Source organism: Myotis davidii, unplaced genomic scaffold (genome assembly GCF_000327345.1).
Source record: "Myotis davidii unplaced genomic scaffold, ASM32734v1 scaffold6, whole genome shotgun sequence".
In the NCBI taxonomy this organism is placed as follows: domain Eukaryota; kingdom Metazoa; phylum Chordata; class Mammalia; order Chiroptera; family Vespertilionidae; genus Myotis; species Myotis davidii.
Window position 1 is genome coordinate 14,347,660 of NW_006383011.1, and position 15,160 is coordinate 14,362,819.

The 15,160-nt window shown below is 39.0% G+C and overlaps 1 protein-coding gene across 1 annotated transcript in view; it reads right to left on the reverse strand.

The window, feature by feature from the left end:
• Positions 1-15,154, reverse strand: part of PPP1R21 (protein phosphatase 1 regulatory subunit 21) — a 68,621-nt gene extending 53,467 nt beyond the window's left edge. The window contains exons 1-4 of the mRNA XM_015557938.1: positions 15,098-15,154; positions 7,394-7,462; positions 4,488-4,634; positions 2,290-2,391 (exon numbers count right to left, since the gene is read on the reverse strand). Coding sequence (XP_015413424.1) covers positions 2,290-2,391; positions 4,488-4,634; positions 7,394-7,462; positions 15,098-15,154 — 375 coding nt within the window. The remainder of the gene's footprint in view (positions 1-2,289; positions 2,392-4,487; positions 4,635-7,393; positions 7,463-15,097) is intronic.
• Between the last annotated feature and the right edge of the window lie 6 nt (positions 15,155-15,160).

Here is a 15,160-nt window from a genome sequence, read left to right on the forward strand (position 1 = left end):
CCCGCCGCCACCAATGGTCACCTCCCATAGAGGCGATGGGGGTGGGGAGTGGCGGCTGTGAGACAAATGACCAGAGGGGCGATAGGCGTGGAGTGGCGGCACCCGCTCACCAGCTGACCCCACCCCCCAAAGCTCCTGCATTGAGCATCTGCCCCCTGGCATTCTGTGTGCGTCATAGCAACTGGTTGTTCCACCATTTGCTCAATTTGCATATTAGGGTTTTATTATATAGGATGAAAAGAAAAACAACAGCAGTGACTGTTCATTGAACAACTTCCATATGGTTCCATATGCTCACTATGCAAACCCTGTACAGGCATGATCTCACTGAATCCTCACAGTATGTCAGAAGTAGTGTTACCGTTAGCCCTCCTTTACAGATGGGGAACCGAGTTTAAAGGAACTCTATGATTTGTCAAATGTCTCACAGCTAAAATGTGGTAGGAATGAGATTGGAACATAAGAGACCTACTCCAAAGGCTACACCTCTTTCCTCTCAGTCTCATGAATTTCTATTTCAATTTCTGGCACACAGATAATTCAACTGCCCGGGGTATAATGTTTCCACTGAGCTAATTTCCATAATTAAAAAATCAAAATTCAAATAGATGGTTATTCCTAAAACAGGTAATGCTCTTTTCCTTAATGAAAATCCAATAATAATTAGGAATTAGGAATACTTAGCACAAAATGTACTAAGGTCAAAAGTTCACTTTTTTTAAACAATGTCAAACACTGAGAATTAATGCATATTTACTTTTACTGTTTGATTGTGTTCACCATTTCACACACACAAAAAAGCAAAAAGCACAATTGGATACACTACCCTTATATGACTCTTACAACATGCTGAATGTTTGGAGGCAAATATTGATTATTCAACATTCCATAAAGACTTGAGGGTCATGCCCTAACCAGTTTGGCTCAGAGGAAGAGCCTCAGCCTGAGGACTGATGGGTCCCAGGTTTGATTCCAGTCAAGGGCATGTACCTTGGTTGCGGGCACATCCCCAGTGGGGAGGTGTGCAGGAGGCAGCTGATCGATGTTTCTCTCTCATCGATGTTTCTAACTCTCTATCCCTCTCCCTTCCTCTCTGTAAAAAAATCAACAAAATAAAAAAGCCTTGAGGGTCTGCCGTGAGTGTGACCCTGTTCTGGGGCTGGGCATACAAAGCCAACATGGTCTATATCCTAACAGTCATTATTAGACTAACAGGTGAACAGTAATAAATTAAAAGGGAAACACTACTTACTCATAAGCCCCCATCTAAATGATCCATCAATCATCTAATCTAATAAAAGAGAAACATGCAAATTGACTATACCTCTGCTATACCCACCAGCCACGCCCACCAGCCAATCAGGAGCGAATATGCAAATTAACCCAACTATGATGGCGGTGGACACAGAGCTAGAGCAAACAGGAGGCTTGGGTTGCCCCAGGCAATGGAGGAAGCCAAGCTTCCTGCCTGCCCTGCCAGCCCTGAGCTCCGCTCAAGGCTACAAAGTTTCAATTAAAGAAGTTAAATAAATCCCAGATACCTGCTTCCAGCCCACCCTGGCCTCTGCTCAAGGACGCGCTTATTCTATACAATAAAAGGGTAATATGCAAATTGACCCTAACAGCAGAGTCACTCAATGCAGGAGCTGCCCTCTGGTGGTCAGTGTGCTCCCACAAGGGGAGCTCTGCTCAGCCACAAGCCAGGCTGACAGCTGCCAGCACAGCAGTGATGGCGGGAGCTTCTTCCACCGCCTCAGCACCACTAAGGATGTCCGACTGCAGCTTAGGCCTGCTCCCCGCTGGCAAGTGGACATCTCCCGAGGGCTCCCGGGCTACCAGAAGGATGTCTGACTGCCAGCTTAGGCAAGATCCCCTCCTGTGGAGTGGGCCTAAGCCAGCAGGTGGACATCCCCTGAGGGATCCCAGACTGCAAGAGGGCACAGGCCGGGCTGAGGGACCCCCACCCCCCGCAAGAGTGTGCAAATTTTTGTGCACCAGGCCTCTAGTTTCCTATATAAAATAAATAGTGCTCAGTATATTTCTATATTGTCAAGTTATAAAGTTATTCTGCTGTCCTCTAAACAAATGTATACTTCAAAACACACATCCATATTAAGATATGAAAAAGATGTAAGAAATGAATGGCAGTGATATGTTACCTAACAACCATAGGAAACATCAAAACATCCATACATACACAGAACACTCTATCTTGCTTTTTCCCCCCAATATTCTAGATCATTTGACTCATTTTTAAATTCATATGGGAAAACAGAAAGATCTTCTCACTTGTATGTGCAACCGCTCATTCTCTTCTATCTTCTTTTGCAGATCTTCATCAAAGACACTCTTCTGCTCTTGGCTCAACTGAGATGAAGTGTCTCCACTTTTCTGATGGAAAGAATAAGTTATGTCCACATAACTTTCATCCTTTAGATAAATATCCTAAGGTACACAGATTCTCTATCACCTTAGTAGCTTGTCTCTTCTACGTGTTCACCATTCTCAAACAATCCTGCAAAAGGTATACAGTCCATCATTTAACTTTTCCTATGTGATACAAGTTGGAACTGCAAATATTGCAATGGGCAGGAAAGCTTTAAAAAGAGAGAGAGAAAAAAAACAGATAAGGCTCACTATTCTTTACAGATGAACTCAGGAGTATTTCTGTTGGAAGACAGAGAAGACCCAAAAGCTAGTGATGTAAATATGCTAATAAATATAATTTTAATTTGTTTTTGGGTTTTGTTTTGTTTTGTTTGGAAAATCAAAGTTTTAGCAATTCCATGAGTCTGAGTTAAACTCCTCTAAGATATTATAATAAGTTACTTAACATTCACAAAGATAAATTTATACAAAAGTTCACAAAAATCTCTAATTAAAAAAAACAAAGCTATTATAAACAGGAGAAAAAAGTTAAAGGACTATTTAAAATAGCTTCTTTTTGCTTTATTTTTTTTAACTAATATTAACTTTTCTACACAGAAGAATAGCACTATTTAAAAGACCCAATAATGAACATTTGTTTTCATGGAATACAAGAACTGAGGCTATTCAAGGGTCAGCCTAACAATGAAACTGTGTTCAGACATCAATCACCACTCTTCTCTGCCTTTTTTTGTACCTTCACTCCTCACCTCAAATCAAATCCCTTACTGATGCAATGTAACCCAATGATTAGGAAACTCTTTGAAAATAGAGTAGCTATATTAAAAATATATTAAATACCCATCATGTTTGGGACACAAGAGGTGCATAAGGAACTGCTAACTTACATACTCTGTGTCCTCAGTACGTACAAAGTTGGATAGGTTTAATTAACACGATTTCAGGAGTGTTACATCCAAACCTCTGCTAAACAGCCCTGGGAGGGGATCTCACTAACCTGGGAAGCACATTTCAAGATAGATGGCTATTCCTGCCCCAAGCGCCTTTCAGATTTTGCAGAGCATGTTTATTTTGACACAGTTTTCCCAAGTGATTCTAATACACACCTTTTTGTTTGCTCTGTTCCATTTGAAAATAACCACTCTAGAAAATTCTTTCATGTAGAGGAAATGCATATGGAAAGGTACTAACATATAATTATGTGGATTGCCCATCATTTGGCAAATACGGTCCTAGGCACCTATACATGATCCCATGATCACAACAAGAGTATCAACCCCATTTTGCTGATGGAGAAACTAAGGTTGCAAGGCTAAATATTTGCCGTAAGTCATAGACTATAAATAGCAGACCAAGAGTCCAAGCTTGAGCTTTACTCCAAAACCTGTGCTCTTCCTGCCACACTGTGCTGCTACAGAGTTACTGTGGGTCTTCCTCTTCCCTCCTACAACTCTGTTATTACTGCCTCACATCCACAATTTGGGGGTACTGTTCAATATATATACATACACACAACTTAAAGATTCAATCACTAGCCCTTACCCTTAAAAAAAAAAATGCAACTTCTTAAAGTACCAGATCATCCATCTTACAGCAATAAGAATCTTTCTTCACCACATAACCATAAGGGGAAAAGTTTTTTTTACATCTTTGGACAAGAATACCAAATTAGCTTCATAGGAATAAACAGTAAGAAAAAATCTACAGCAAACTTATAAACCTAGTACTTTCACATGAGCAGTTATACTTTGACAATGTTTCTCATTTTATTTGCCCTACCTTGAGTTAATGGCAACTTGGCATAACTGAAACATATTAATAATTTTGACCAATATGAGATATTCCTTTCATTTTTCTCAGCCACTTAAATAAGTGCATGTCTGCTCTTAATAAATTCTTTTAAACTCACATTCATCTGAAAATGCCTCTAACTGGTATATATTAATAATAAATATCTGCTTTCTTGACCCAATATCCAGGTGTAATAATGGAACATTAGAGAATTTGAAGGTGACAAATTCATCTGTTATAAGCAGGATAGCCTACAGATGTCTGTACCTAACAACAAGGCTACAGTACCTTGCTTTTATCTGACTTACCTTGTTTTTCTTGCCTCGGGGTTCACTTAGAGCCAGTTCATCTTGAAGCAGTTCTACCCTCTTGGCAAGCTGCAGATTTCGAAATGTCAAACTGTCCATTTCCTGCTGTAGTTTTCTCAATGATTGATCCTTCATTTTCAGTTGTTCCTACATCAAAGTGAAAACAAATTTATAATTTAGCCTGAAGGTTTAAAAATAATGAAAAAAAAGATTATTCTTTTTTCACCAAAATATAATCAAAACCTCTTGCTTTAGGGAATTCAATTTTGTACGTTCATCATTCCAATTCCTATGTTGTTAGCTCTGTTTTGTGGCAAAATCATTTTCTGACCAAACCAAGTAAATTTAAAAATAAAGAGTATCTATACTAAGTAACAAGATAGTCATCAACTTAAAGTAAAATATCCATAACTATTTGTTGTCATATGTTATATATGTGTCTGGCAGTGAGGAGACACAATGCTTGAGGCTACAATTTTATAAACTTGAATTTTTAAAGAGAACCTCCGACTCAAACTGATGATGTCCTTCAGCAAACAAGAACAACCAGAAATATATTTGTATTCATGTTTTCTATAAATCCTCCCTGAATTTAAGTCAGTCCAAATGAAGTCTTTTTAATACACTAAATTTTACTTTAAAAATCATTATTATCCTAACAAAAGAATATTTTCAGCTGCTGTTCTATATTAATTTCCTCTAAAGTTAAGTGCAAATAGAAACAAAATCTAAACAACATATCTTCTGCTTACTATTCTGTATTGTTTATATCATAATAGGGTAAAAAATGGGGAAAATAGAGAAATATTTGGTTGTAATACATTTTTTTAAAAATATTATTCTAACTACATTTTATTTATGATGTTCTGACAACTCTGTGTGCACTGGTAATCAAACACAGATGGCCAGATGCTAATGTATATTTAAAGAACTGTACTTTTATTACTTTCACATTAAAACCACTGTAAAGCAAAGAAGAGGTCAAGTTTTAATGAATAGGTGATTTAAGTCTATTGAAACGGCAAACTAAAAACCATAGGTTGGTGCCTGCAGTCTACTGACATTATTTATATGTTGGGAGAAGGGCTAGAGTGATAGAATAATGTGTTTCCAATAAGTAGAAAAACATTGTTCTTTTCTACTGTTTGTTTAGTAGCCCTTTTTCTTTTAATGGTAAACTTAGTTCTACCCCATGTCCAAATTATCATATGTTGCAAATTAAAGAAATTCAAATCAATGAAAGTATATTGTATCCACAACTCATTGAGGCAAAACCAATATAATCAAAAGCCTACTATAACAGAAGACATCCTAACATTCCTATTGAGTGAACAACAAACTGTCATTCTTACTGTAATTACAATGACCACTGCACTGAATAGTAAAACAAAAGTAATTTCTTTACATTCTTGCAACTAATCACTAGTTGACAAATGCTCTAACGCCATCATCCAATCATTAATTTCAGAAGACAGCTCTCCCAACCTCTCTGTAAATCCTAGTTTGTGCAATGAGGATGATGACAATGTTACGTGCCCTCACAGAGTTATTGTGAACACTAACTGAGCTCATGGATATAATGTATTTAACAAAATGCCCGACACACAGTGAGTGCTCAATAAATACAACCTGCAGTCAACATCACCACAGTCACCACCATCACCACTACCACAGAGTTAATCAAACATGACCAGCAACAGGAGAGTGTCAAACCAAGAGTGGACTACAAAGACAAGCTAGGAAATATTTTCCCCAGGAACAGGTTTTAAACATCAATAGGAGAGATACTATCATTTCTTCAATGATTTAGGCAAAATAATAACTTGACTAACAAATTCTGATGATAAAGCTTATTTTTAACAGCCTTGACTTGGGCACAGAGAGCTTTGGAAGTATGGGTAAGGCATCCTGAACCTATCAGCCCCTGAGGAGGGGGCACTCTCAAAAGACAGACTTCTCTAGTGTAGGGTCCAACAATGGCTAAGTAAGAGGACATGCTTCTGAGTCTCAGTTACCTGAATGAAACGATTTACGCTATGTTACTGGTTAGGGGCTACTCCAGAAAGAGGGAAGGGTAAAGGGAATCCTATTCCCTTGGTCTAAAGAAGGAGCAAGGAAGAGAGCAAAAGAATGAGGTAAGCAGTATAGAGGTGTAGACAAAAGTAGGTTTACAGTTGTAATACAAATATGTAATACAATAATTAATAAATAATAATAAAAGAATAAACTGTTTCAGGTACTCACAACTGTAAACCTACTTTTGCCCATGCCTAGGCTTAACTGTAACTCAGTCAAGAAAGAATCCATATCCTAGAATTAATTTATTCAATTAAAATTATCACTAAGCAATATTTATTACATGCCAACTAGGATGAGGCAGAAACAAATTCCTTCTTCTACTACATATTTCTCCTTTAGTTAACAAAGGTGCTAATGGTAAAATGGATCATTACGCAGTGTCCTGATTAATACAGGTTATTACTATTAAAAAGTTCAACCCAAAAGCAAGATGAACTAAATGATTCACAATTTCAAATCTATTTATTAGCGAATAATCATCTGCTGAATGCTGGGGATATAAATATGAATGTGACATGGCCCTCCTCAGAGTTCTGTCAGTGATCGAAACAGATAAGAAGCCCTATTTGAATTAAGGTTTAAGAGAAATGCATTAAAGTCAAAGAATACATTTTTAAAAATTTTAGCTACGGAAATCAAAGCACATAATATTCACACTGAAGGAAGTGAGAAAGTTAAACGCACAAAAAAAACTGTATTACTCATCACTATTCCTAGTGAATTAGTGTCAGAGTTGGGACTTTAACCCACAAAATCAGCTAAATTCCCTACTTTAAGCAACACCAAACACTCACTTAACCTCACAATACAAATATCCTGTTGCATACCTTTAAAGCAGCAGAATTTGCTTGTTCATCTACAACACCTTTTTTCAGGACCTGATTCTGAGCCCGAAGCTGCAAACAGAATAAGCAATAGTTAATTTTTAATTTAAAGCAATCATTTGTAGCAAAAAAAAAAATTGCTATTACTTTACAGGAATCATAACACTAGTAAGTATCTTCTCATGTATATATGAAAACAAAAATATTAGCCCAGAGAGGATAGTAGGTATCACCATTCTGCCACTTTTCAGTGGCTAGGCTGCCCACTGATATAAAACACATAATCTGTGGCAAAATTGTGACTAAATCAACTTCTAGCACCTGGCTCTTTCTAAGAAACCAAGTTGTCTCCCTAAATAAAAACTACTACTTTCCTTGAAACTCTGGCACACCATTTATGTGTAAAATATATACAATTGGACCAATTACGGAATAATAATTCTACAGAAAATCAAAGTCTAGGACATCAACATACCCAGCAGGACTCTGTGCCTAATATCAATCGTGCAAATATCATTAAGAATGCAAACCTGAAAAAGAAATTAGAAAAAAAAAAAAAGAATGCAAACCTGCTATCAGGCATCAGCTGAGGCCATGTACCAAAAGCAACTAAAAAGCAGACCCAATTTAGAAGTTAATAATAATAAGAGCTAACATTTGAATGCTCATACCAGCACTGTCCTAAGTGTTTTACTTATATTACTTCATTAAACCTCACAATCCTACGAAATAGGTACTACTACAGGGTGGGACAAAAGTAGGTTTACAGTTGTTCACATGGAAAAATAATGCAATAGTTAATAGATAATAATACAAGAATAAACTGTGTTTCATGTTCTCACAACTATAAATCTACTTTCACCCCACCCTGTATATTACCTCCATTTTACAGATGAGGGTCATCCGATACACCAAGGTTGCGGGTTCGTTCTCTGGTTAGAACACATATAAGAAGCAAACAATGAATGCATAAATAAGTGGAACCAATGGATGTTTCTCTCTCTCCCTTTCTTCTTCTGTTCCTAAAAATGAATAAAAGTTTTTTAAAAAGCAGTCCTTGTTTTCTAAGAGCTTATAATTTAAAAGGGAGGATGAAAGATAACTAGCAATCCTATATTTTCTGCTTTAAAAAAAATAAAAGGAAAAGCAATATAATCATTAAATTCTCTAGAACAGGGATTGACAACCCTAAGGCCTATGGACCAAACTGGCCTGCAGCCTATTTTAAAGTTTTACTGGAACAGAGCCACACTCATTATTTACATATTATCGATGATTGCTCTTGAGCTACAATGACAGACACAAGTAGTTAAGAACTGTATGGCCAGAAGCCTAAAATATTTACTATTAGGTTCTCTCCAAAAAAAAGTTTGGGGACCTCTGCTCTAGAAGTCCAGAAGAAGGAAATACCACTTAAATATTGACTTCCATCATGTATTATTTTATTTTTTTAAGCAATATCAACAAATTCTCAGATAATGTGTTATCTACGTAGCATAATTCAAAAAAATACTTTCAAACCCAGTTAGCCAAAAGGCAGCAATACTACTTGGGAATTTAGGTTTCATTTTGTACCCCTGTCCTAAGTTTGATCTATGCTGTCTTCTTGGTGTGGTATTTAGAAGCTCCTAGTGACTGCTTCAAAGGCTAAAGATAAAGCTTGAAGTCCATTGAACTGTAAGTTTTGTGTAGGACCAGAACTACAGCAATAAAAAAGAAATGAACCTCGCTGATTATAATGAAAAATTATTTGAATTTTCCTTTTGAAAATAGTTTGCTAAATTAGTAACAATTCAAACATGGTTTCAATGAAACTGCTTAATAGAAAATGCAGCTTTTAGAAATATTTATCTAAAATACCTTTCTATTACTTAGTAGATAGAAAAGGATGACAATGATAAACGACATACTCCATTGTTATGTTAATTACACTTTGTGGCATTTGGCATCTTCCTGCATTTTAGCATCACTACTGCCACCCTTCTGCACACCGAACCAGCAGCCTGTCAAATGCTGGCACTGCTGTGATCAGCCTAGTCTTTTAGAATCTACTTCTCCTCACCAGCCTTTTCCACAGTTGGGGGGAGGCAAATGCAGATCATTCTTGTTTTAGAAATAGACATAACATCACCAATGGTCCTCCATTAGGACCGGAAAACTCTCCAGAAGGTGATATTGCTTGTTTCCAGTGGCTGTGCACCTAGCTCTTCCATTCCATTCAGCAGAGGAACAGTACCTCTGAATCCCATCTCTGAAGCCCTCTTAGTCCTTTTGCACCTCATTTGTCATTTTCTTGTAATCTGATTACTCTGAAAGCACAGCCCTTCCTCACTGTGACCAACCAAATCCCAGCTGTTCTTCTAGGCGTTTACTTCCTACCTCTGGTCCTACTTCCCCCATAAATTTTTCCTAACCACTTCCTATGCTCCCAGTATGGTCCACAGTGAGCTTGCCCCTCAGTTCCCTTGGCACTTACTAGTATAGTAACAAGGCACCTCTTATTAAACTGTCCAGTTTTAATTTCACTTTTAAAGTAGTAAATTTTACATTAATTCAAGTGTGATTTATGACTAACTTATGATTTCTCTACTCATCTCCCATCTGCCAACTAAACTGTCCTTCATGGTAGAGACTACAGTATAATTCCTTGAGTCTCAAGACTACAATGAAAGATCAATGCTAGGAATAGAGAAGGCACTCATATTTTTAAACAATTAAATACTGTATGTAAATGGTGTTTAAATGTAATGCATTATACAATTATAAGAGACTGTCATTACTCTAACAGTCCCCAAGACCCTTCCCCAAACAATTTGAACCTCAAGTTCCTATTAGACACCAAGCAGTCTCAAAATCCCTGAGCTAACTCTGCAATGAGCACTGTTTGGACCTGTTCTAGGTAACTTTGGTTCTGGAACAGCCAGGCCTGAGTCAGGCTTATCACAGAGCTGTTTTTCCAAGGACAGAGAATGTAGTGGTGATCTCTCTCATGCCACTTTGACAATCTGTGGTGAGATAACTGGCCCAACATTTGGGATTTACTATCTATGATCACAAGCTGTTGGAAGAGTTTGTGGGGAAAGAGAGACAATCATCTATATACATTTCTCATCTAATCCTCAACTATCTTCTGTGTCAGAACCACTCTCACATAACTATTTTCATACAGTGGGCACTTTAAGACTTATACATGTTGTACAACCCTATAAAAACAATCTTTAAACATATAGCTTTTTTTCCTTACAAGTGAATGTGTGCAATAGACAACCTGGAGCCCATTCCTAAGCTTTACCAAAACCTTCATTTGCAGCTTCAGAATATTAAAGTCATTTGCAGACCCCAGCTACAGTAACTCAAGCCTTGATAATCCCTAAAATTCCTTTCAGAGCAGAACCTGAGGCCCCACCCCAGGCTTACCAAACCAGAATCTGCAATTTAGCAAGGTCTTCAGGTGAGTCACATAGATTTTCACATCTGTGATGCTCTAACCTAGGGCCTAAGCTGTCATTGTCCAACATGTGCCTACCTAAATTATTTGAAATTAAACAAAATCTAAAACTGAGTTCAATGGCACTAGCCACATTTCAAGTGCTCAACATCCCCACATGGCTATTGGTTACCCTATTGTACAGCATTTTCATTCTTGTGGAAAGCTCCATCGGATAACACTAAACACAAACAAAGCTGTCTTCCAATCCAACTTTAGTAGTAGTCAACCCTACACCTCAGGGTGGGGAAAAGCAAGTTGATATTTGATTTTAATCCAATCCAGCTCCTGAATCTGTTTCTCTTACAGGAAGAGTCAATTAATCAGGTTTCCAGGCCCCACTATCTGGAAAGCAAACACACAGAATCACAACTGATCTTTTCCCAATATGAGTAGCTCTACACTAACAGCATAAGTCTGTAAATTTCCTAAAGACAATATCCTGCGTAACTAAAAGAAGCATCAATTGCCAAAAAAACTGTTCAAGAAATAATGGATGTTTGGTTTTCCCATTGGTTGCTAATTGCCTCGAAAAGAATTTTTAAAAGATCATAATGCTATCATTCCTTGAGCAACAGTTCTCAAACTCTGGAGTGCATCCAAATCACCGGAGAGGTCTGTTACAACACAGACTGCTGGGTCTGACCACCAGTTTCAGATTCAGTGAGTTCAGGGTTGACCCCAAAATTTGTATTTCTAACCTTTCCCAGATCTAAGGATGCTGATTCAAGGGCTGCACTTTGAGAACTACTGACCCAGAGGAACACAAACTTTGGAAAGACAGAACTTGTAACTTGCTTCCACACATAACATGGTACCAGGCAAGAGTGCAGGAGCCCCTGCAAAGAAAGCAGACTGAAATCCATGATGAGATATACCAAAGCCTCAGAAGCACAGCAGGCCATGGAAGAAACACCAAGAAATGGTCTTAGTGCAGCAACTAAGGCTTTGATTAGCTTTCCTTCACACCTCAGAGAGGTAGCCTCCACCTGTTAACTTCAGAAACCTCTGAAAATCAGCTTCTACACATCTTTCTCCTCCACTAAACTCTATAAAACCCGAAATTTTAAAAGTTTCCAGTGATGCTCTCGTAATTGCCCAAACCACTAAGGTCTTAATGTCCACTTTTACGTTATGTTTTAGCATCCTGTCTGCCTCACCAATTCTCAACTGCTTTGGCCTCCACGGTTCATCTTTTATCTAACTAAACTCTCAATCCCTTTAATGGGAGCTCCTCAGACTGTTTTTTTCTTCTCAAGAGGAATGACAATTATGACCATGATTCTTACATAAGCAATGGGCTCCTTCCAGGAACATAGGCTGAGATCTAATTTATATAAGAATGAGAAGATTCTGTAAATGTCCTTGGATTAGGAATCTTGTTTGTTCCTCTCTTGATATGTGGGCTTCCTTCTACAGAATAAGAGGAAATCTTTTTTTTTACTTTTTTGTAAACTAACTGGATTTCAACATCAGCCCACAATTTCTCCACCAGGGAAGGTAATAACAAGATAGAATACCCCTTCCATAGGAACAAGGTTGAAGATAGCATAGATTTTATCTAGACATTGCTTGGCACTAGAATTGACAGGAAATTAAAAAAAAACAAATGAAATCTTTAGACCAATTTCTGTTCTCTTGTGTTCTGAAATTAAATAAAATCTAAAACTGAGTTCTTCACATTAAAATTAAAAGGATGAAAAATGGTCTGGCCCAATAGGAGAGAATACCTCAAGCCTGGCAGACCTGTTAGTCTTCTTAGCATCTCCTCTTCCTGTCACGTCCTTCCCACAGATGTTCCCCCCAAAGAATCTACCTAAAGTGTTCTTTCCTGATTCACTCTTATAGTTCAGCTATCGTCTTTATGGGAATTATTCCAAAAGTCCTGGCCTTTGTCCGGACTTTTAGCCAGTCCATCTCCACTAGAAATTTTCTCCAATTACCCCAACATCAATCACCTCAAACTACATATAAATAAGATAACTTTAACATGCCTTCCAGCCCAAAAATTCTATGATTGCATCTAAACTTTAATCCACCCCTTCATTTCAAATTGCCTGGCCTTTCTGCCCACCCTCCTCTGTCAGTGGCAGTCCTGTTCCCTCATCTCAGAACTTCAGGGTCAACCCTCAGTCTTCTTCCCTCATTTACCATGTCCCGCAGAATGAATGAGACACAAGGATGAGCACCTCATACAGTCTTCATATCCATCATAAGTTTAGTGCTATGCGAAAAGCTGTCACTCAGCAAAGAAGTAAGCTAAAAAGTATTTTTTTTAACCATCACTCCTAAATCTAGGCCCCCTCTTCATCTCAACGGTCACTATCTTTATTTAACTCTAGATTACACTCCCTCAAACTATTCCAACAGCCTACAATCTGGTCTTCTTTTCACCAATCTTTCCCGACTTAATCTCCGAATAGTTACCTTTCCGTCCTCAAAGTGATATTATGCCCCTGTTTAAAAACCTTTGATGTTTCTCCATTACTGAAAAACTAAGGTTCGGACTTCTTATCTGACATCTACAACTCTTGATGATCGGGTCCAAATTACCTGTCCAACCATAATCCACCACCTCCGTCATGCAACTTCGTGTGCTTTCATGTCAGCGAACACAGCCTTGCCCCTTTGCCTAGAATGCTACCATCCTTCCCTCCCTCTTCCCTACTCCCCAATCTCCTAACTTCTACCCTCACCCTCCACCTCTTCTGTGCACCCACTGAACTACCACTTGTCATAGTGTATTACAATTACGTACGTCTGAACATTCTATTAAAGGGATCTCCTTAAGCTGGAACTCTGCCTCACTCGACCAACTCTGGCAGACTGTTTGCAGGGGCACATAGTGTCTGTTGAATGAAATAGCTTAAATGTCCAAAAGAACAAACTATTTCAAAGTTTTTATGACTTTCTTTGGGAGTTTATACAATTTTCCAGCAATGCAGTCATTGCCCAAAACATTTTTGGGAACTGCCTTCTGAGCTTGTTTACTCTCTGGAGAAGAAAACCAGTCCCTTTACTTCATACTCATGAAACATCTTTCCCCAAAATAGTGGAGTCAAGTTTGTGTACTATTGCCATCCTCCAGCCATCCCACTTCATCATATGGATTCGTTCCAAGCTACTTCTGGCCCTTTCAAACAAGAAAATATCCCTTCAAAGAATGAAAACTGTCATCACTGACATTGTGCCACAGGCGCTCAGGACAATTTCTAACAGAAATGCCAACAGTAGCACTGCTGGAGTCAGTGTAGTATCTCAAAAGGCTCCCCCCATTGGATGGTGAAAAGACCAGTGTGTATGTTTAGGCATGGGTTTTATATTTTCATTTCACCTTGCTGAATATTTGTTAAACGAAATCGTAAGAAATAAATGTGTCTCGGTTTCTCCGAGTTGTAAAAAGGTGCCTAAGTCTTTCCATTGCCATCATGAATGCCACGACCATGGAAAACTAAGCTTAATGACTATTAAATCGATTTCCATAGATGTAAGATTCCGCTTTTATAACTTCATTAGAATATTCTTAAGGCAGAAACGCCCTCCCCAGAAGCGGCCCTTTTACAAGGAAAGGGTTCCATCATTTAAAAGACTTACACCATAAATACGACAAAAGGCACATTTGAACATGTACTGAACACCTGCTGGGTGCCCTGCCCCACTCCAGGTGACTGAGAGAAAAGAGAGGAAAGGACACAGCCCTGGGATTCAAGCTTTCAAAATCACTTCCACACATCTTGCTAAATCACTGATATATAGTAACCACCATGCCCGGTGAGGCAGTGTACACGCATGACTCTACTTTCCCTCCCGAATTGAATGGGGGCAGATATAGCTCTTCATCCTCATGTTATCCCTGCGGAAAGGGAGAAAGCTTGATCATCCCCATCACTGGGCTGGGACCATTGAGGAAGCAGCGCCCTCCGGCCAGCACCGCAGGCAGAAGACAGGATTTCTGACACCCAGTCCCAAGCCCGCTAGTTCAGTTAAAAGGAAGAATCAAACTCCTGCTCCTCCCCGCAGAAACCACACGACCCAGACACCGCCCTGCTCCATCTCCCGGGAGCTGCAGGTGGAGGCTCGGTAATCGTGGACAGATGAGGCGAAGGAGAGAGGTGGGGTGCGCTCGCGTGACCCCTCCGCGGTACCCCCACTCCCGACAAGTCAAGGCAACCCGAGGCCGCAGGGCCGGGGACCCCCTAATCCCCGCCCATGATGGGTACCTTCGAGTACTCCTGAGCCAGCTTCTGGTACTTCCCCTGCAACTCTGCGGAGGCCATGGCCTC